The 23,749-nt window shown below is 40.6% G+C and overlaps 1 protein-coding gene across 3 annotated transcripts in view; it reads left to right on the forward strand.

The window, feature by feature from the left end:
• GAB2 (GRB2 associated binding protein 2) overlaps positions 1-23,749 on the forward strand; it is a 190,472-nt gene that overhangs the window by 103,849 nt on the left and 62,874 nt on the right. For all 3 annotated transcript variants that reach the window (XM_049889704.1, XM_049889702.1, XM_049889703.1), the window contains exon 2: positions 21,689-21,989. In XM_049889704.1, the coding sequence (XP_049745661.1) occupies positions 21,689-21,989 (301 nt within the window). The remainder of the gene's footprint in view (positions 1-21,688; positions 21,990-23,749) is intronic.

The raw sequence follows: 23,749 nt of genomic DNA on the forward strand, positions 1-23,749 counted from the left end.
CCCAGCTACTAGTTATTAGTCTGAGCTTCCTTTTCCAGGTGACTTCAGTTGTTACATTAATATGCCTTTTGGTTCATGCCTTTCATGTAGGTTTTTTTTTTTTTAATAATCTGTTTTCTTACTTTGAAATGTAGAATTTTTTAGTGTTTTACTTGGCCAGAGTTTATAAGATAACTCTAGTCATTATGATACAATGACCTGAAAGTTAGCATTGTTTGAAACTTACTTATGCCTGAACAGTATCTCATTATAATTACTGATGCATATTGGGCAGTGTTTCTCAAATTGTGGTCCCGGGACCAGCAGCATCAGTATCTCCTAGAAACTTGTTAGAAATGAAAATTCTCAGACCTACCCTAGACTTTCTAAGTCATAAACTCTGGGGATGATTGGGTCCAGAAATCTGTGTTTTAACAAGCCCTCCAGGTGATTCTGATGCATGCTAAAGTTTGAGAACCACTGTACTAGAAGATGAGGGAATAGGAGTTCATGAAGTCAATTCCCAGCAGGCTGAGAAAACATATGATTTGACTCTACATTGATGGCTTTAGAAAACATATAGGTTTGGGTTTTCAGATTAATAAATTAGATTATATTTTGGTTCACCGAAAGTTCATTTCAATTTGGGATACAGTACAGCAGAGTTGAAGGTTCTAACAAAAATAAAGTACCAAATTTCTAGGGGTAAGGCAAGCACGGAGAATGGGCATGGGGTTCTAATATAGAAGTATGCATTCTAGATATTAAACTGGTGGACTTGATTCTGTGTTTTCGACTGCTACACTACAACGATTTTTGCTTAGAGAGGATTAAGGTCAGAAATGGTTTGTTTCAATCATACAGTTTTATTTAGAATTTCACTAGGATTAAGGCTGGGAGGTACTTGACTTTTTCTTGAAGAAGCCATAGCTCCCTCGTTGGATTCTGCAGACTTTTACTCTGAAGCCTTGGAAGAGGCTGAGACCTTGAGAAAGTATCCAGAGCCCCAGAGTATCCTATGTTTCAGAGTTAGGGTGCCTCAAGATGGAAAAATTATCTAAAGACTGTGTTTCAACTCTAATATTTATCCAGCTGTATTGTCCATTCAGATGAAGGCAGAGGAAATGTGCCTAGAAATAAAGACTAGGTGGTTTTTATTTCTTGAGATGAAAAGATCCCCAGTGCTTCTATTTCCTGGAGTGGTCATTGCCTACCTCCACACACAGAGACAACTCTTACTCACCAAGAGGCTGGCACTAAATTATAAAGTTACAAAGAAGGGTTCAGGACATCCAAACCCCTACCGTACCACTTCCCCTCCTCTGTAGAGGCCTCTTTTCCCCTGCCCGAACATCAGAACTCACTCCTGTACTCAACCTTACCTCCAATCTGATATGATTTTTCACCTTAAAGTAAATATAAGTTGTTACAGACCTCATAGAACACTGCTGTGAAAATTTTACAGTTTAAGAGATAGGACTCATTTAAGGATAAAAGGCTAACATATCCTAACATATATGAGGTTAGTAGGTCATTACTATTTTATGGATCACTGTTCCTTGTTCTTCAAAATGATGACGACAGTTCCTTTCTTTCCCTCTTTATAAGGTAATTTTGAAAATAAAGAAGAGATTTATATTTTGAGAGCTCATGAATACTGAGACCTCAGTTTGCGTTGTTTAGAGAAGGGAAGGATAGGCATGGTATGGTCCTTGCCCTCCCAGAGAGAGTAAGGAAGCCTTTTGGGCATTTGCATAGAATCTTGAAGGAGTAATAAGATTTTCACAAGAAACATCACAAAAGCGCAATATTTCAGGGCTTTTCATGTTAAAGCAGTTTATTCTGTCTGGAGTCTACGATGTTTGTGAGGCTGAAAATAAGAATGGAGAGCGGGGTATAAAAGACAATTACAGGAAGCTGTTTGGGGCCAAATGAAAGAAAGCCCTTGAATGGTGTCCCGAATAATTTGAACTTGGCACTGTAAGCTTGTGCTTCCCAAACTTTTGCATATCATACTACACAAAGAAAATAATATTTTAATATCAGACTGCAGGTAACTTGTAGCCAGAGGTGGCTGCCCCCAGGACTTCACCTTCCCTGAAGGCTGAAAGAATCAATAACTTTTAATAACATGCCACACTCTCCGTGGATGAAAACACTGCTAGGCAATGAAACTGGTTAACAGAATTCAGGGAAAATCTCTCCTCTCCCATCTCCCTAGAGTCCCAGATCATGAAGTGACTTCACCTCTTTACTTTCTTCCATTGGGAGCTGAATCTGTGCCAAAATAGAGTATACCAAAATAGGATCAGTCCATCACTACAGATCCTACAGACATTAAAAGAATAATAGGAGTTTAAGAGTTCCCAGGAACTGGGGGAAGGGAAGAATGGGTAGTGACTGTTAATGGGTATAGTATTTCTTTTTGGAATGATGAAAATGTTCTGGAATTAGATAGTGGTGATGGTTATGCAACCTCGTGACTATACTAAAAATCACTGAACTGTAAACTTTAAAAGGGTGAATTTCATGGCATGTGAATTTATCTCAATTTAAAAAAAAAAGGGTAGTAGGAGAATATTATGAACAACTTTATCTGAATAAATCTGATAACAAATGAAATGGACAAGTTCTATGAAAGACACATCACCAAAACTGACACAAGAAGAAAGTAAAAATCTGAGTAGCCCTATGTTAATTAAAGAAATTGAATTTAAAACCTCTCACAAGGAAAAATCCAGGTCTGGATAGCTTCTCTGGTGAATTATATCAAGCATTTAAGGAAAAAACAACACCACACCATTTTTCTTCAAATTGATCTCAAGATTCAGTGCAATCTAAGTCTAAAAGTAATACTTTTTGAGGGTAGAATTTGACATGCTGATTCTAAAATTTGTATGGACATGCAAAGGACCGCTAAAATTATGGAACTTCTAGAAAAAAACAAAGCAGAAAACGTTTTTTGACCTGTGGTAAGCAAAGATTTCTTAGATAAGAAAACTAAGACAAAAAAGCCTGAAGCTATCTTAAAAATTGATAAATTTGACTTCATCAAAATTAAAAACATTTGTTTCCTAAAAGAAATCATTAAGAAAATGAAAAGACAAGCCATAATAATAAAAAAAAAAAAAGCCGTAGACTAGTAGAAAATATTCTTTCCTCCCCTCACTCCCTCCCTCTGTTCCTCTCTCTCTGTGTATGTATAGAGAGAGAAAGAGAGACATATGGACTTTCAATAACTTGACACAGGATTGTATCTAGATAAGACACAAAACTCAATTTAAAAATGGCAAAAGATTTGAAAAATGCAACACAAAAGAAGATAAACGACCAGCAAGCACATGGAAAATTGATCAGCATTGTTAGTCACATGGAAATGCAAATTAAAACCACAGTGAGATACCACTACATGTCCACTAGGGTGGCAAGGATGTGGAGGAACTGAAATTCTCATACATTGCAGGTGGGAATGCAAAAATGGTATAGCCACCTTGGAAAACAGTGTGGCAGTTTCTTATAAAATTAAACATACACTCACCATCATGAGACACAGCCATTCCACTCCTAGGTATTTGCCCAAAAGAAATAAAAGCGTATGTTCACAAGAAGACTTATACATGAATATTTACAGCTGCTTTATTTATAATAGCGCCAAACTGGAAACACCTAAATATCCATCAATAGCTGAATGGATAAACAAATTATGGCACCTCTGTAAAATGCTATTCTACTTAGCAATTTTTGAAACTGCTGATACATGCATAAGAAGCAAGGCATAAAAGAGTATGTACTGTATGATTTTATTTCTATGATAAAAGGACAAATCTAATAGAAAGCAGACCAGTGGTTGTCTGGGGCCAGTATAAAACTAACCAAACCCATTGCCGTGGAGTTGACTCCAAATCATAGTGACTCTATAGGAAAGAGAAGAACTGCCCCATAAGGTTTCCAAGGAGTGCCTAGTGGTTTTGAACTGCCAACTTTTTGGTTAGCAGCCGAACTCTTAACCACTATGCCACCAGGGTTTCTGGGGAGGAGGGCCAGTATAGGGAGTGGGAATTAACCTGGAAAGGGCATAAGGGTATGTGCTTTGGGGTGATGGAAGTGGTCTGTGTCTTGATTGTGGTGGTGGTTATATTCCATATATGTCAAAACTTACCAACCTGAAAACTCTTAAAATGTGTGAATTTTATTGTAGATAAATTATACCTTTATAGTATTAATTTTTTTTTTATTTAAGGAAACAGCAAAACAGTACAGCTGTTATGGCAAACAGTATGACAGCGCCTCAAAAAAACTGAAAATAAATCTACCACGTTGTTGTTGGTAGGTACTGTTGAGTTAGTTCCAACTCATAGCAACCATATGTATAATAGAATGAAACACTGCCCAGTTCTGCACCATCCTCACAATCATTGCTATGCTTGAGCCCATCATTGCAGCCATTGTGTCAGTCTGTCTCGTTGAGGATCTTCCTCTTTTTTGTGGACCTTCTACTTTACCAAACATGATGTATTTCTCCAGGGACTGATCCCTCCTGATAACATGTCCGAAGTACATGAGACGAAGTCTTGCCATCCTCACTTCTAAGGAGCATCTGGCTGTACTTCTTCCAAGACTACCATATGACCCAGCAATTTCCTATTTTTTATACCCAAGAGACTTGAAGGCAGAGACTCAGAATGAGGTGTATGCACCAGTGTTCGTTGCAGCGCTATTCCCAACAGCCAGAAAGTGGAAACAACCTAAATACCCATCAACAGATGAATGAATAAACAAAAGTAGTACATATATACGGTGGAATACTACTCAGCCAGTAGGGGAAATGAAGTCTTGATACATATTATGTATACATGTATGGATGGAGCTTGAAGACATGCTGAGCAAAATAAACCAATCACAAAAGGACAAATATTGTATGACCTCACTTAAATAAAAAGACAAGAAAAGGCAAATATATAGAGAACAAAGTTTATTAGTGATTACCAGGGACAGGAAGGAGGGGGAAGAGGAAGGTTGATGGTGATGGAAAAATTGCATTGCTTAAGGGTAGCGTTGCACAACTGATTATTATAATTGCTCTCAGTAAGTTGTACACCTGTAAATTGGCAATTGTTGTGTGATACATGTATTTACAACAACGACAAAAAAAATAGATAAATAAAAAAGAGAGAGTAGCTGCTGAGGCTGCTTATGTACAACCAAAAATCTTACGGGATTTGGTTCCTTGGTTTGCATGTTTAGCATTGTGGTTTCATGGGACATCCCAATCAATTGGCCTAATGATGTGTTTAGTGCTTATGTTCTACCTCATAGTTCGTTGCATACTGCCTGTTGTCCTAAAAGCTTGCACGCAGCCATCCAAAGCACAACAATTGATCTTTATTCACCTGGAGCAACAGAGTAAGTAGGAGAGTCAGGACTAGGAGGAGGATACGGAATGTGTCCCTATTTGCCTCCATGAACTGCCTCCTTTGCCATGAGACCAGAAGAACTGGATGCTGCCCAGCTACCATTACTGAACATTTGACTAAAGATTCCATAGGAGAATCCTGATCTCAAAAGGGACAAAATGCAGAACAGAATTTAAAATTCTCGTGGACTCTAGACTTTCTGGTTGCACAGAGGGTGGTTGAACCCCTGAAACCATTGCCCTAAGATAATCTTTAAACCTTAAACCAAAAATATCCCCTAAAGTCCTCTTAAAGCCAAATAATAGCTTAACTAGTAAAAAAGTCTGCCTTGAGCATTATGTTCTTATAGGAACTATCTATGTGGAATCAAATTGACAACAGCAACTCAAAAGATCAGATAGGAACTTTAGGGGACAGTGAATTTATGCTAACAAGGGAGGAACAATGCAGGAAAGGAGGGTGAGTATAGTTGCACAACCAGAAGAATGTAATCAATGTCACTAAATTGTACATGTAGGAACTGTTGGTACAGGACTGGGCAGTGTTTTGTTCTGTTATACATAGGGTCGCTATGAGTTGGAACTGACTCGATGGCACCTAACAACAATAACAGTAGAAACTGTTTAATTGGTGTATGTTTTTCTGTGTATATTCTCAACAACGAAAACTAAATAAATAAAATTTAGGAGGAAAAAAAAATTAAACCCAACCAAAAAAAGGAGGAATTGGCCCAGATGGTCATTCTAAGGCTGTGTACTAATTTAGCCTTATAAATTAAACAAAGTCTTTTCAATAGGTCATAGAGAGGACATGGAATAGTCTCTATATGGGAATGTTTTTCAAATATAGATACTTCAGGCAGCTGGATTGATGTAAATTAGGGCTCCCAGGAGGCAGACAGGCCATTTTCTTAAGTACCTGGGTTAATCTTTGGGATTGGAGTCAGTTTCTCCTTCCATTCTTTGAATGACTTCTCTGCATTTTATTGAGTGGTGTGACTAGGGACAAGAAGCTAGGCTCCCGAATGCTCCACACCCACTTCATCCTGTACCTTGAAAACACCTTGTCACTATATTTGTTCACAAGCAAGAATTCCACTGCATAGTGGATCCCAGGTGGGTAGTGAAAAGCTCTCCAGAAAGCACTGGATTTTATGTTCTTGTTCATGTATATCCACGACCTGGGTACCTTGAGGAGGAGAGTCAGTCTGGTAGTAGTGCCAAAGCCCTACCCTGTGTCTTTTCCTGTGGTCTTAAAACGTCAAAAATTGAAGGGAAGTTAGAGATCAACAAATCCAACACTTGTACTGGTGGCGCAGTGGCTAAGAGCTTGTCTGCTAACTGAAAGGTTGGCAGTTTGAATCCGGCAGCTGTTCTTTGGAAACCCTATGAGGCAGTTTTACTCTGTTCTGCAGGGTCACTATGAGTCAGAATCAACTCAGCAGCAGTGAGGCACTTTATATATGAGGAAGCCATGGCCCAGAGCAGGAAAGTACTTTTTCTCCCTAGGATCACATGCCCAGCTAACAAACTGGAGTCAGAGCTGAAGTACAACCTGGATTTCCAAAACTCCTGATCCCCTTTTTCTCCAGTACAGTTGATTTGGAGGTGAATAAGTTGAAACCACATCCTATCAGCCATCACTAACAATGTAGTGCAGTGTTTCTTAAAATGGGGTCCTTGGACATGCTTTACTAGAGCCACGTGGGTTTTTATATCCTTGGACCCTACTCCAGTTGTACTAAGTCTGAATCTTTGTTGATATTGGGAACTGGAAATCTGAGTTTTGAACAAGTGATTCTAATGTCAGTGATTCTGATGTACACTAAAGTTTCAGTGCCACCGTTAAAGCCAGTGGGGAGCCAATGAAGGATTTAAAACAAAGGAGTAACACTATCTGGTGTGCATAGAAGAAAGTGGGGAACAAGATCTTTGGGGAAGCCAAAGCCCACTCACTATCCTTCTTTCCTGTTCTGGGGTCCGGGGTAGGGTTGGGGGCAGTGATTAATGAGAGAATCCTTTGTCCTAGAGGAAAGGAAACAGTTTAACATGGGCACTATTTTTCTACCCTTCCCCCAACTTTGCCCTGGTTTTCTCTGATAATCTTTGCTTAACTTAGTGCTTTAAATACAACTTAGATCGTTCAGGGACATGAGAGTGAAGTCCCTCGATGGAATGACTTTAGTTTCTCCAAAGTCCAAAGGGTTGGCAACAGCTCATTTGTTGTTCTGTCAACGAGAGAGGTAATTCCACTAATGGATTCTCTGAATCCTCTGCAGAAAGGTTGACCTGGTCTTTGGGGAATCAATCTCATAGAATCCACTCAGTGTAATTACTGATATAAGGCTTTTTGGTGTCCCAGATGTGACCCTCTTCCCCTCACACATGTCAAATTCATTTTACCCTTTTGTCTTTGATGCCACAGAGGCAAAGAATGGATAGAATGCACTATGTTAGGCCTGGTCAGTGGTGTGGCTGTGATTCTCTTCCCCATCATGATAAGTAGTAATGCAGTCAGCCCACCTACCTGCTCAAGCTGGAAATCTTGGAGTCTGGGTTTTTTCTTCCTTCTTCTGTATCCCCCATAGTCAGTCCGTTACCAAGGCCAGTCATTTCAACCTCTAAAATACATATATACATATATATATGTATATACACACACATATATATATACATACATATATATGTATATATACATACATACACACACACACACATATATACCCTTTGCCACTGTCCTGGTCCAAAATGCCATTGTTTCTTGTGCATTAGTATATCTGGGCTCCCTACTTATGTTCTTACCCCCCCACTCCATTTGCCAGAAGCTAGAATGATCTTTTAAAAATATATATATGAAAAAACTTTAAACCATTCAGTGGCCTCATTTTGTATTTGTTAAAAAATACAGAAGTGTTTGTATTTGTCATAGTTTCCTGTATTCTTTCTCTTATACTTCCACTTCTCTGCACCGGGAACCGTAAATGACAGTTTGGAAATGTTCCTCCAGAAATGTGTGACTGTAACGTGACCCTACCAGACCCTTATTGTTTGCTCTTAACTGTCATGAGACGTAAGACTTGATCTGGTATACTTCATGCTGCATTATATTAGGATACAGTTGTACTTCAGAAGTTAGATTAGATTTTCTGTCTTTGTGATTGAGCTGGAATTCAAACCACATTACCACCTGGGAGTTTCACTGTGGGGAAGAAGTGTGTGTGTGTGCGTGTGTGTGTTACTAAAGCAAAGAGCTTTTTGAAAATGCAAACATTATGGTCTTAATTTACGTAATAGGTTCCGTTTATTGCTATCCAGTAACCTCAGTTAGATTCTGACTAACTATAATCCTCGCTAGGCAGGATTCTCCTGGTTCCTTGGTAGTTTTTGCCCTACTGTCATCAAAAAGAGGGAAGTTAAAAGGACACGCCCATTTCTAGGAGTTACACAAAGCCTTCTTCCAAGAAATGTCTTGCTTCTTCTACTACTTTAACCTCACGGCATGTAAGATTTGATATCTGGAAAGATGAGTTGAGGCCCTGAGAAGCCCTTAGTCATCAAGAAAAGACATGTTATCTTTGATATAATACCTAAGGCAGGGCAGAAGCTACTGAACCTGTAGAAATATCTTTAACTGTCAAGGCTGACACTAAAAGACTGTTTTAGTTAATACTTGATTATTTAGAAGACCACATTGATCTGTTCCAAGAATCTGAGTAATATGATCAAATTACCATATCAGATTTATCTTGGTTAACAGTATATAAGTCCTCTCAAGGTTGGAAGAGACTTTAGTCTCTTGTCTCCTGATTCATTTTGTTTATGAATTGTTTATGGCTGCTTTCAGCCATAGTTGAGTAGCTGTGGCAGAGACTATATGGCCTTCAAAGGCTGACATATTTACTATCTGGCGACTATTTCCTCTTCAATATCTCCAATGCTGAGTAGCTCTCTGGTTTCTAATGGACCTACTTTGGACTGCTCTTTTAAAATGTTTTTACCTATACTGAGCCAAAATCTACTTTTCCATAGTATGTCCCTACTGATGCTAGTTCAGTCTTAGTGTGTGGAATCATACAAAATAAATCAAATTGCTTTTCCACACATTAGCCACTTATATCTTAGGATACTACAGTCATGACTCCAGCAGAACCTCCCTGAATCCTGGTAGCATAGGATTTCAAGTTCCTTCTTCATCACCGGAACAGAACAGAACACTACCTAGTATGATCTGGCCATTGTTAAGCTAAATTGGGTCCACCTAAGTTTTCTGGTTGCCAAGAGCAATAGGAAGAAGTCATGGCCTCATCCTATATGCTTAGAGACTTTGGGATCTGACCCAAAAAACAGAGGCAGGTTCATATGGGACATGCTCTCTCTGCTCAACAGTTAGGAGTGATGCAACTTCCGGGTCATGTGTACCCGCATTTCTTGTCCATGGTCTGGATAATTGTGAAATGGTTTGTTTTCTGACTGGATTTGCGTGTGAAAGGAAAACAGTTCCTTCTATTTTGTCAGAGAAGTGGTAGCATAGCGTTGATTCTAGACACAAATTGACAATTATAACCTTCTTGAGAGTAGGCCCTATCCTGTATTCTTCTTTAAGCCCTACTGTTGAGTAAAATGGCTTGCATTGTCTTTTCTTCTCTGTTACCACTATCCTATTTCCAGTTACTGTCTTCTCTCACTATTGCAGACTATTGCAACAGCTTCTGGTAGTTTCTCTGTCTCTTATTTTTCCTTTGTCTAGTTCATCTTCCTCACTCTGCCAAATAAGAGCACAGCACCAGTTATCATTTCCCTCCTCGTCTGTACACTTCAGCGGCCCTTGTTACCAGTAGAGGAAAGTTGAAACATCTTAGGGTATCATTCAGGGCTTTCCAGGGTCACCAGTCTTTTTCTTTCCCTCTTTCTTTTCCACATTCCAAAGACGTTATTCCACATTATCTGAACCTGTCTTGTCCTTTGCCACACCCAGGCCTTTGGTCATACTGTGTGGTCTAAAGAAATCTCCTTTTCTCTTTCCTTTCCGAAACCACATATTGAGCTCTACCTTCCTCACTGTTCATATTCTCTCTCTGTGTGTGTCTTTCACACACACACGTAAACATACACATACACGCTTCCTAAAAGTAAGATTCCCTTCTTCCGTGGTCCAGTACCCTATTGTGTCTCTTTTTATGGTACTTACAAAAACCTGCTTTTTATTTTAGTGATATGTATTCATGTCTTATCTTCTTGCAACATTGTAAGTTACTTGAAAGGAGCCTTTGGGTCTTACCTCTTTTCTTTATCCCCCAAATCATTCAACGTAATTTGTGCTTGTTTTACTGAATACAGTAGAAGGAGCTCATTGATTTGGCATGAGAAGTGAAGTACCAGCAAGAGTTGAATGGGACTAGACAGTTTTGAGTCTGAGAGACGGGGAGAAGGCAATACCATTAATCAAAAGAGGCAAAACTCAGAGGAGTTGCTAACTTGTGGTATGGAGCAAGAAGAAGCCAAAGTAATGCCTACTTAATGATGGTAGTATTAATAGATTGAACATTGAATTGGGAATCAGGACACCTTTTATAATAGTAACTCTTTTAACAATTGCAGATCTCAAAACGTCCTTGTACTGCTTTAGATTCAACAACTATGTACTTGGCACCTATCATGCAGGGTTTGGTCCTAGCACTTTTGCATGTATTAATTTTACTTAATTCTCACAACAATATTATTAGTTATGTATTTTCCCCATTTTACATATTTGGTTATCGAGGCTTAGAGAAGTTAAGAAATGTGTCCAAGTTTATAAAGCAAAAATTAGGAGTATAATTCCAGCCTTTTAATTCTAATCTCAAGCTTTTCTCATTATACCTCATTATCTATCTAATTCTGCTCTCCTTCTGCTCTGTTTCTCTGCATTTATGCTGCTTTGTTTAGATTTTTTTTGGTCTGAATTAAAAGAGGCTTGGGCTATACCAGGAATCTAGTGAAAAGTGACCTCTTTTTTCCTTCTTCATATCATCTGACATTTTAAATGGTTTAATTTTAAATGGTATAATTTGCTATTAAAACTTGAAAAAAGTTATTTTATGATGAGGTATTTAAGCATTAAGTATACCTATATTTTAATTTTAAAGGTTATTTTATTTAATTCAGTAAATATGAGTACTTGCAACATGGAAGGAAGGCACTCTGAGATACTCTGGGGAAAAGGAAGATAAGGCCCACTACTCTGAAACAGGAGCCCTGGTGGGACAGTGATTAAGAGCTACGACTGCTAGCCAAAAGGTCGATGGTTTGAATCCACTAGCTGCTCCTTGGAAACCGTATGAGGTGGTTCTACTCTGTTCTGCAGGGTTGCTATGAATCAGAATTGACTTGACTACAACACGTCTGGTGTTTGGTTTACTCTGAAACAGCTCCAAGGTGTTGAAAGGTCAGGTGGAGGGTGATCAGGAATGGTGACATGACAGAATAGCATTCAACTACAAGCAAATATTTCGAGAATTTAGATGGGAAGAAAGGAAAATTGGGCAAGGGAAGCTTTTCAGACAGTGAATTTGAGAGTGTGGAGGTAGAAAAGCACCAGGCATGTTTAGGGAACTGAAAATTCTACTTGGTTTGAATAGTAACAAAGTGTATATGTGAAGAAGTAGTTAAAGTTGAGATAAAAAGCGAGGTTTGAGCTAGATAATACAGAGCCTTAAAACTGAGCCATGGAATTTTGACTTCATTACATAAGTGTCAGGGAGCCATTGGAGCCCTGGTGGCACAGTGGTTAAGAGTTTGGCTGGTAACCAAAAGGTTGGTGGTTCAAATCCACCAGCCAATCCTTGGAAACCCTATGGGGCAGTTTTACTCTATGCTAGAGTCACTGTGAGTTGGAATCAACGTGATGGCAATGTGGGGAGGGAGCCATTAGATTTTTGAGTAGTAGGGGAGTAACATCATCAGAGCTTCGCTTTAGGGAGATTAAATGGGAATCATTTATAGATATTAAATTGGGATAACTGGTTAAGCAAGTATGACAATGTCCAGATTATAGGTATCAAGTACCTGGACTAGGGAGTGCGGAAAGGCAGGCACAATGTAGGCTATTAAGTGTTGCTATGCACATTCTTATACATATTTTTGGTGAATATACATGTACATATTTTGGGTAGAATTGCTGGGTCCTAGGGTGTGAGTATGTTCAGCTTTGTGTGAGTATGTTCAGTTTTAGTAGATACTTCCATAGTTTTCTAAAAGCATTATATCAGTTTACATTCCCAACAACAGTGTATGAGAGTTTCATTTGCTCCTTATCAATGCCAGTACTTGTTATTGCCTGTCTTTTTCCTTATAAATTGTATTGTAGTTGTATAGTGGCTTTAATTTGCATTTCCCTAATGACTGATGACTGATGAAGTCAGGATCTCTTCAGATGCTTATTTCCTTTTCAGAGGCATATGGGGGGCAGAGAGAAGGGAGCGCTTGCCCAGGGTACAAGTCAAAGGGTGCACCAAGTGAAGCACAGGATGACATTCCGAGCCGGCACAAATTTGAAGGGTGTTTGACTGAGGCAGAAGGACAAGAGGGGAAAGATATTTCTGCTGAGGCATCACCACTTTCAACTCTACTCATCTTGAAATTGGGGGGGTGGGGGTGCAACTTAGAGATTGCCCCTGGGTGCCTGTTACCCTTGCTGTGTCTCTGTGCCATTTGGATGTCTTCTTCTGTGGAATGCCTATTCAAGTCTTTTGCCCATTTTCTATTGAGCTGTTGCTGTCTTTTTCTTTGTATGCTCTGAATATGGGTCCTTCATTGGAGTATCTATTGTAAATACCTCCTTCCCATCTCTAGACTTGCCTTTTCACTAAGTGGTGTCTTTGGATGATCAGAAATCGTTTAATGTAGTACAGTTGATTAGTTTATTTCTCTTGTATCAGTTAATAATGCCTTTTGTGTATTCAAGAAATCTTTGCCTACCTTGAAGTCATGAGGATATTCTTTACTTTTTTCTACATGCTTTATGGTTTTATCTTTTACATTTGGGTCTATAATTCTTCTGAAATTAATTTTCACATATGGTGTGAAATAAGGATCAAGAATCTTTCTTTTCTCCTTAAAAAAAATTGGTTATCAAATTGACCCAGCACCATTTATTGAGAAGACATTTTTCCATTGCCCTGCAGTATTGCCTTTTTCATAAATCCGGTGACCAAATGTGTACGATTATGTTTCTAGATTCTTTCTTCTGTTCAATCGGTCTGTTTGTCTGTCTGTTGGGCTCTGTTTTTAATCTTCTAGGTAGACACGGCTTTCCTCCTAGTGATTACCATTGGTACACTTACCATCCCTGGAAGTAAAATATGTTGCAGCATAACAAATTACCCCAAAACTTACTGGCTTAAAACAACAGTGCTGCCCTGGTGGCACAGCGGTTAAGTGTTCAGCGGCTAACCAAATGATCAGCAGTTCAAATCTACCAGTCACTCCTTGGAAGTTTTACTTTGGGGCAGTTTTACTCCGTTCTGTAGGGTCTCTATGAGTCAATAGATTTGGCTTGTTGGTTTTAAAACAACAGTAAATATTTATTGTTGCACATGATTTCTGTGACTTGAATTCGAGAGCAACTTAGGTTGGTGGTTATGGTTTAGGGTCTCTCGTGAAGTTGCGGTTAAGATACTACCTGCAGTTATCTGAAGGCTTGACTTGGGCTGGAGGACCTGCCTCTAAGAATGGCTCATTCACATGACTTGCACAAGGCCTCAGTTCCTTGCCATGTGTACCTCTCCTTAGTACTACTTGATTGTCCTTACAATGTGGCTCATTTCCACTGATCCAAAAGAGAACAAGGTAGAGCTGCAACTTTTTTTTATGACCAGGCATTGAAAGTCACACACTATCATTTATTCCATTGGTTACACAGTTATCCATAAACAGCATGGGAGAGGATTATGTAAGGTGATGCTAGGAGGGTATCATTTTAGAGGCTAGCTTGTTGTTACTTGCCATTGAGTTAGTTCAGACTCATGGCAACCCCAAGTGTGCAGACTAGAACTGCTCCGTAGGGTTTTCAAGGCTGTGACCTTTCAGAATCAGGTCACCATGCCTGTCTTCCAAGGCGCATGTGGGTGGGTTTGGACCACCAACTTTTCAGTTAGTAGTCCAGTGCTTAACCATTTGCACCATCCAAGGACTCTTTAGAGGCTGGCTACTAGACAGAAAAGTAGGGGAATCGGCTGGCACTTTATTTATATTTTTGTTTTTTACCTGGGAATTTTCATTTTCCAAGGCAGAGAAACATGACTGTCTTTACGGCCAAGCTTTCCTGGACCTGATATGTAGTGTTACAGGTTCATAAATACTGGTGATGCTTAGCTCACTCCATTTTGTGCCCTCCTGCTCGATAGCCTGAAACTCTAAAGTTTATTCATATTTTCACAGTGTGATTCCGTAAGAACCCATCTCCATCCCTGAGTGGGAATGACTGAGGAGAACTGGATCTGGTTATAATCATTAGCCAACTATTAGCAATCTATCTCTCCATGATCTTTACTTCTCAGAGAAATATTCATTTCCTATTACCATGGTTTTCTTTAAATACATTTACTACCTATGAAAATTCTCATTCTTTTGTGGATCAGTTTTTTTTTTTTTTTTAATTATTAAACTTTTTATATTGATATAATTTTAGATTTACATGCATAAGTGTGAGAAACTTTTTTCCCACTAAAACACCTGCAGAGAGTCGTGGAAAAGCTTTCCCTTTAATAACATATTCTAGACTCATATGCCCATATTGTCTTTGCATTATATGTCGGTAATCCCACAGAGGAAACCCTGGTGGTGCAGTGGTTAAGTGCTACTGCTGCTAACCAGTTTGAATCCACCAGGTGCTCCTTGGAAACTCTGTGGGGCAGTTCTACTCTGTCCTATAGACTCAATGACTCGATGGCATTGGGTTTGGTTTTTTGGCTTCATCCCACAGTATTTTTTCTTCCTGTATCATGGAGCACTTTTCAGCTGAAACTTCCAGACCCCTTATAAATATTTATTATGTGGTCACTGTATTTATCAAAATGAAGGGAGCAAGATACTGAAGACCTCAGGTCACATAGAATCTACTGCAAGTTTTTTTCCTTTCTCATTCTCTTTTCTATAATCATCTTACTGTCCTTTCTTCTTTCTTCGTATTATGAAAGCATACCTATATATTTTTTATTGCATTTATTAGTTTGCATAAATTAACATATTGATTGAGTGGTTTAAAAAAGTCACCAGGTCTTTACTGAGTTCCCTTATGTGCTAAGCACTCTTCCAAATAGCTGTTGGCCACACAGGACCCTAACCTCAAGATGTTCAGAGCTTAAAGGGGAGAAAGACATATAAGCAAATCAAATACCAAAGCAGGGGGAGGGAGGGACTCCTGCGGTATAACGAATTACCTGATACGGCCCTTCTAGCCATTTGTGACTCCCACATAATGATTTGGTGGGACTATGCAGATATGATGTTTGTGGCCCAGGCAAGGGGATTGGACAGGCTGCTAAGAATGCAAATAAGGTACATGGAACCCTGTGGGGTGGAACCATGCAAATATGGTGTATGGAACCCAAACAAGGAGGTTGGTCGGTTTTGCCATCTGCTAGGCTTAAAAGAGCCGATCCTAGAGCAGAGGGGGACCTAACTACCACCAATAAAAAAAGGTGAGAGTGGAGTACATCCATTTGACCTGGGATCGCTACGCTGAGAACTTCCTAGACCCAAGAGACAGAGAGGGAGAGCTGTGACACCAGACATGACAATAGACCATGAGAAGCAGCCGCAGCAGAGGCAGCAGGACCAGGAGACCTGCAGGAGACGGCACGGTGGACTTCCTGGCCCACAGAGTGAGAGAGCAGAGTGCCTTCAGGCCAAGACTTCCTGGGGGAGTGGGGTCTCTCCAGGCACTTACTGGCGGAGCTAAAGTGTTTTGTAACACCTGCCAGAGAAGGGCAGGGAACAAGGGGCCAAGAGGCCGAGGAGCCAAGGAGCCCAAGGGCCAGAGAGAAGCCTTCCTGCAGGCATGGAAGAGAAGAAGCTGTCTTGACTGAAGAACTGTATCCTGAGTTGATCCTGATCCTGAATTGTAAGCTGTTACTTCTTTAATAAACCCCATAATCATGAGTATTGTCTGTGAGTTCTGTATGGCCATTGCAACGAATTATTGAACCCAGCAGAGAAGTTGAGAGTGCCATGGGGAGGATGGCTGTGTCAGAACTGGTAAAAAGGCTGAAGAGAGGAGACATGTCTGACCCCTGCCTCATAGGAATTAGCTTTATGCTGTTGATCTTGATTCTCCTTCACCCGTGTGAAGTTAGAGGAGGTCAGATGCCTTTGCCACAGTGTTTTTACACCTCCGAAGTCGGGGGAAGTATGGATTACTATGAGAATGCAATTTCAAGAGCACCAGTTCTATCTGGGGAAGTTAGTAAAGGCCATCCAGGACTAGTGTTACTTGAACTGGCACTGGGAGCACGTAAGAATTTTCCAGATGGGTGAGGCAAGATGACATGCACTCTAGACAGCTTATGCAAAGACGTAAAAAGCCATGAAATTATGAGGCACATTTAGGGAAATAAGTAGTTTTCTATGCACTGAGAAGTTCTGTGAGAACTGGAATTGATCTGTTCTTATTCATGCCGTATCCTCAACGCCTAGAATAATCCTGGAGTATAGTTAGCTCTTTAAATGAATATTTGGTGGGTGGGTGGGTGGGTGGGTGGGTGGATGGATGGATGGATGGATGGTCGGGCGGATGGATGGTCGGGCGGATGGATGGATGGATGGTCGGGCGGATGGATGGATGGATGGTCGGGCGGATGGATGGATGGATGGTCGGGCGGATGGATGGATGGATGGTCGGGCGGATGGATGGATGGATGGTCGGGCGGATGGATGGATGGATGGTCGGGCGGATGGATGGATGGATGGTCGGGCGGATGGATGGATGGATGGTCGGGCGGATGGATGGATGGATGGTCGGGCGGATGGATGGATGGATGGTCGGGCGGATGGATGGATGGATGGTCGGGCGGATGGATGGATGGATGGATGGTCGGGCGGATGGATGGATGGATGGTCGGGCGGATGGATGGATGGATGGTCGGGCGGATGGATGGATGGATGGTCGGGCGGATGGATGGATGGATGGTCGGGCGGATGGATGGATGGATGGTCGGGCGGATGGATGAAAGGGAAAAAGGAAGGAAAGGAGGGAAGGAGGGAGAAAGGAAGGAGATATAAACGAGGCCAGAGAGGTAAGGAAGTTTCACATGATAAAGAAGAGCCTTGCTCAATAACAGTTATCAAAAACCCACTGTGGAATGTGAAGGAGGAATAGGAGAGGGTGTTGTTCACAGCCTAGTTAGGAAGAAACAAGAAGTACCAAAATAGCTGTAATATGTTATAAAAAATGCCATGCCATGAAAGGTACATAAAAAGTGTCATGAAGTTTCTGAGGAGGTAGAGGTCCATTTCAGATGAGGGAATCAGGGAAGTTGTCATTGGAGCTAGACTCTTTGGGTTTGCCTACACTTGGTTCTGAGTTGTTTGATTAAAAAAGGTTTTGTGGCAGAAGAGAGATGTGAATTTGGAACTATACTAGACAGCCTTGCCTGCTCTGTCATAAATTTATCAGCAGTTTGTAGGCAGCCATTTATCAGTCTGAACCACTTCCCTGGAAGACGAACCTGACAGGCTCCGATGTTATCTGTAGCGAACACCTTTTTCTTGTTTATGAGGGTGTCTGTGTGTGTTTGTTTATGCTTGCACCTGCACACCAGTGATTTGGAGACAGCTCTTCTATCGAGAACAAGCACTGAAGGGGAAACATCAACTGTGAAACAGCAGCTAAACCGGTGCGCCTTGCCACTCCCACCCTTACATGTATATAAATGCACCTACAACATGTACGCACGTACAGGCACACACAGCTCTCTAAGCAGTAGACTGGACAAGAGTTTAGGTGACTATAAATAAATAGGACTCTTTTTTTATTTTCCTCAGTTCTCTCTACTGTGTCTAGCTATACCTTAAATCTTCATTTTAATCTAAGGCTTATTAAAAAAAAAAATATTAGGTACCATTTATACCCCCTTTACGTACCAGATGTTTTAAGGAGTTTATGTAAGAAAATGGCTCATTAATTCAGTATGTATATATTGTTTGCTATCTATGTGCCAGACACTGTTCCAAACACTGAGAATGCAGCATGGAATAAAAAGTTTCAGTTCCTGACCTGTTTTAGGTGGTATAAATGCTATTGAGACCAGTAAAGTGGGGTAGGGGTAGAAAGAGAATATGAGAGTTGGAAGGTCAGAAAAGGCCTCTCCAATAAAGTGATGTTTGAATGGACACTTGAAGGAAAGAATAAGCAATGAGAATATCTGGAGGAAGAGTGTTTCAGGCAGAGGGAACAGCTAGATAGAGCAAAGACCCTAAAGCAGAAGTGTGCCTGTCAGTGTTTAAGGCCAGTATGGCTAGAGCAAAATGGGCAAGGTGGAGAGTGGCAGCAGATGAGGTGAGAGATGTGGGATGGGAACAGTCGTATCAGACCTATAAACCATTGTAAAGACTTTTACTCTGAATGAGATGGAAAGCCATTGGAGGTTTTGTGCAGAGAAGTGACATGTTACGATTTATATCCTGCTTTCTGGCACCTGGGTTGAGAATAGGTTGCAGGATGGAAAGGATGGAAGCAGGAAGACTACAGAATGGTGGACCTGACCAGGTTAATAATAATGGAAGTGAGAAGTGATAATTGCGGATATGTTTTGAACTGACAGGATTTGCTGACAGATCAGATGTAGAGTGTGAAGGAAAGAAAGGAGTCAATGATGATATCAGAAGTTTTATTCTGAGCAACTGGAAGGCTGAAGTTGCTGTTAAATGAAATGGAAAAGACTGTAGGAAGAACAGGTTTGAGGGGTATTAGGAGCGTAGTTTTGAGGGCATTAAGTTTGAGATGCCTCTTACTGGAGAGGTGGATATAATATTCTGGAGTTCAGAAGATAGAACTGGGCTAGTGATACAAATTTGGGAATTGCAACAATTAGATGGCTTTTAAAGTCATGGAATAATCTAGGATAAAATAACCTAGGATTGGGTATAAAAAGAGAAGAGAATTAATTGAATCTGAGAACTGAGCTTTGAGGCACTCCAGTGCACAGAGGTCAAGGAAATGAGGAGGAACCAGGACTGGAGAGTGAAAAGGAGAGGCCAGGAAGATAGGAGGAAAGTTGAGAGTGGGCCCTGAAGCCAAATGAACAAAGTGTTTCAAGGAGGGCAGAGTAATAAACTTATCAGATGTCGCTGATCAATCAAGATGAGGCCTAAGAGTTGATTTAGCAGATTGCAGTCTTTGGGACCTTTGATGAGCTATTTCAGTGGTGCAGGGAGGAAAAAAGCCTGATTACTTTCAAAAAAGAATGAGAGAAAAGGAAATGAAGATTAGTAGTATAGAAAACTCTTTGAAGTTTTATTGTAAAGGGAAGTAGAATTTGGAGGCCATAGTTGAGGGTAATGTGAAATCAAATCGAGCTTTTAAATTTTCTTTTTTTTCCTAAGATGGTAGATATTGGTATCCTAATGGGAATGATCCTAGTTGGGGGAAAAATAGCAATGATTCCAAAGAGGGGAAGAGTTATTTTAGTGATGTCCCTGTGTAGGTGAGAGGGGGAAAATCTAGTGCACAAGCAAAAGAAGGTTGGCCTTACAGTGGATGAACTGTCTGTGTAATGGATAGATGAGATTCCATGGCTGCAGATACAAGCAGGTTGGTATATGTGGTGGTGATAGAGCATGTATTAATTCCCTTTTGATTGTTTACATTTTCTCATGAAATAAGGAACAAGAGAGCAGAGGTGTTGCAGGTTTAAAGGGAAGTTAAAGAGGTTGTTGCCAAAGAGCAAAAGAAAATCATGTACTAGGTAAATGTAATAAGATTATTAAGCAGCATGAGAATCCACTTAAATTTAATGTGAGACCAGTCAGCACAGTTGTATGATTTTTCTCCAGCTATATACATCTGAGTGGGAGCAGGTAGAATAGGCAGAGCATTGGACTTAGCCAGGACTTAGCCAGATGAGGCAAGTTCTAAAGAGGTAAATGACTTAAGCTAAAATCAAACATAAGTCAGCAGTGAAGCGTAGACTCAACAAGGCTCTCTGTTATATGTAAAGCCTTTTTACCACCTGGTGTAATATCAGCTCAGAGATTACTCAGTCTTGTTGAAGAGATGGAGTGTAGAGTACAATATAAAAGAATATATAATCAAGTGTTAAATTCTGTAGTGTGGAATGGTATAAAGAGTTTATTCATTCAGTAACACATATTGAGCTCTTAGTATGTACGAGGCAATATTATAAGCACTACACATACAGAAGTGAACAAGGCCAAAAAAAAAAAAAAAAAGTCCTGAAGTTACATGCTTCAGAGAAGCCTTACAAGGGTTTTCTGTATGATTCTTCCAAGGCATCGTGGTTTGGTAAAAAGCATATTGTACTAAAAGTCAGAAAACTTGTTTTTCTGCTACTTGTGCGTGACATCGTTGCTTCAACTCATTGTGTCTCAGCGAGGGGCCCCCATCTGTAAACTGCGAAGATGCTATGGTTTTGCAGATTCCACTCCGCCTGAAAGTACTATGAGTTTGACTCTGTATTCTAGCCAAATGGAGTAGTTGCTATAAAGTGTTTTAATTCTCATCTAACTTCCTGATACAGAAAGTGGAATGCCATTGTCTTAGGCTGGGCTCTCTAGAGGAGCAAAACCAGTGAAGCATATATATACATATATACACATACAGAGAGATTTATTTCAAGGAAATGGCTCATGCAGTTGTGGAGGCTGGCAAGTCCCGAATCCGTGGGCCACGCATCAGGCTGGAGGCTTCTGTCTCACGTGGTTGCAGGGGTTGAGGAACTCAAAATCAGCAGGTCAGACGGCAGGCTGCTGACCTGATAGTTACAAATATTGAGACTCATGGCCTAGCCAAGTTACTACATAACATTAACCATCACAGTCACCTCTTATTTGCTAGTAATAAGACCCTATTTCCATAGTGAAATGCTGCACTAACACGCATTTTAAAATCATCCTCTATTTTTGAAACCAGGAGGAAATATGAAAGAGAGATACAGACCATGTTCAGCCTGCATGTCAAACATTCCCCATCCTCAACCTAGTGATTTCTAATAATCTGCTAAAAGCTTTGAAAAAACTAATGATTTTTTTTTTTTTTTTTTTCTCTTCTCTCTCTCCTTATTCCTTCCTGATGGGTTTCAGGCCTGGAAGAAACGCTGGTTTATCCTGCGCAGTGGCCGGATGAGCGGTGACCCAGATGTTCTGGAATACTACAAGAATGATCACTCCAAGAAGCCCCTGCGGGTCATCAACCTGAACTTCTGTGAGCAGGTGGATGCAGGCCTGACCTTCAACAAGAAAGAGCTGCAGGATAGTTTTGTGTTTGACATCAAGACCAGTGAGCGCACTTTCTACCTGGTGGCTGAGACAGAGGAGGACATGAATAAGTGGGTCCAGAGCATCTGCCAGATCTGTGGCTTCAATCAGGCTGAGGAGAGCACAGGTATGAGGACACAGACCTTTCTAAAAAGGGGTGAGGTGCTTCCTGGAGGCTGGCTCTCAGATTCCTTGAGCAGGAAGAGTAGGCTGCAGCTAAGCTTTCCTTTTTGGCAGAGGATAAGAGTGTAAAGAGAACAACTCTGCAAAAAAGGAGAATGAAGGGGTTGGCCAAATATTAGAGGGACTCCTGGCCCTAATTATGTTCAAATGGGGAGCCAAAAAATGTTGGGGCTGTGATGAAGCAAAAGTTCTTTGTGGTGTTTTTTCACGTACCTCAACACCATGCCCATTTCTCAGTTCTGCACCTTTTCCCCCTTCCCTTAATACCCTGTTGGCATAGTGGTTAAGGGCTATGGCTGCTAACCAAAAGGTTGGCAGTTTGAATCCACCAGGCGCTCCTTAGAAACTCTGTGGGGCAGTTCTACCCTTTCCTACAGGGTCGCTATGAGTTGCAGTATCGACTTAATGGCAGTGGGTTTGGTTTCGGTTTTTTTAAGCTCTCTAATGCCCTGAACCATGTTACCTGTCAGCACGTTGGACAGGTTGCACCTTGCTGCCCTTTCTGGTCCACCTCTTGCCTGTTCTGGCCCATCTATTTCAGACCTTCCTCAGAGAGCTACACAGTCACACTTGCTCCCTTTTTTTTTTTTTTTTAAGGGAGCTTTGTGATTGTTATTGATGTATAATCCAGTGTTATTCACATTCACTTGGTAGGAGACTGGTTAGGGTAGGAAATATTGACTTATGTTTGGGTTTGGGCAGCCTTCAAGAAGGAGCAGCTCAACTTTTTAACATGATTTTAAATTGCGTAGAGCTCTCTTTACATTTGTTTGGGGCCCATGCCCAGCTCTCTCCTTGGTTGGGGAACAGGTTATTTTCTGAGGTAGGTGGATGGTCTAAACCAGTCGTTCTTAAACCTGCAGATCAGAATTTTAAAATATTGATGCAGATGGCCTATGCCATATCAGTTCAATAAGAATCTCTGATGACTGGGACCTAGGCATTAGTGTTTTTTTAAAGCTTCATTCAGAGTAGCAAGGGTCCAGGGGTCACAAACATTTTCTGTAAATATTTTGGACTTTGCAGGCCACACAGGATCTCTGTTTTATATTCTTGTTTTTATAACACTTTAAAAATGTAAAACACATTCTTAGCTCATCAGCAACGTTGGCGTCACCTGGGATCCCACCCCAGACCTACTGAATCAGAAACTCTGGAGGTGGGGCCCAGCAATCAGTTTCATTTAACAAGGCCTCCAGGTGATTCTGATGCAGGATTAGACTCTGGCTACTCAAAGAAGGGTTGGTGGACCAGCATCAGCCTCTCCTGGGAGCTTGTTAGATATGCACAATCTGGAGATCCCACACAGACCTACAGTCTCAGAATCTGCATATTTTAAAAAAAGCTTTCTATTTTGAAATAATTTTAGACTTACAGAAGAGTTGCAAAAATAGTGCAGCAGGTTCCCATATACCCTTCGCTAAGTTTTCCCCAGTGTTAACATCTTACTTAACCATGGTGCAATTATCAAAACTAAGCAATTAAATATTGGTACAATGCTATTAACTCAACTACAGACTTTATTTGGATTTTACCTGTTTTTCACTAGCATCCTTATTCTGTGCAGGATTCAGTCCAGGATACCACATTAGATTTAGTTGTCATGTCTCCAAGTCTCCTCCAGTCTGTGGCGGTTTCTCAGTCTTTCTTGTCTTTCATGACCTTGATACTTTTAAAACTACTGGTTAGGTATTTTGGAAAAGG

This window comes from Elephas maximus, chromosome 7 (assembly GCF_024166365.1).
Source record: "Elephas maximus indicus isolate mEleMax1 chromosome 7, mEleMax1 primary haplotype, whole genome shotgun sequence".
NCBI classification, from domain to species: Eukaryota; Metazoa; Chordata; class Mammalia; order Proboscidea; family Elephantidae; genus Elephas; species Elephas maximus.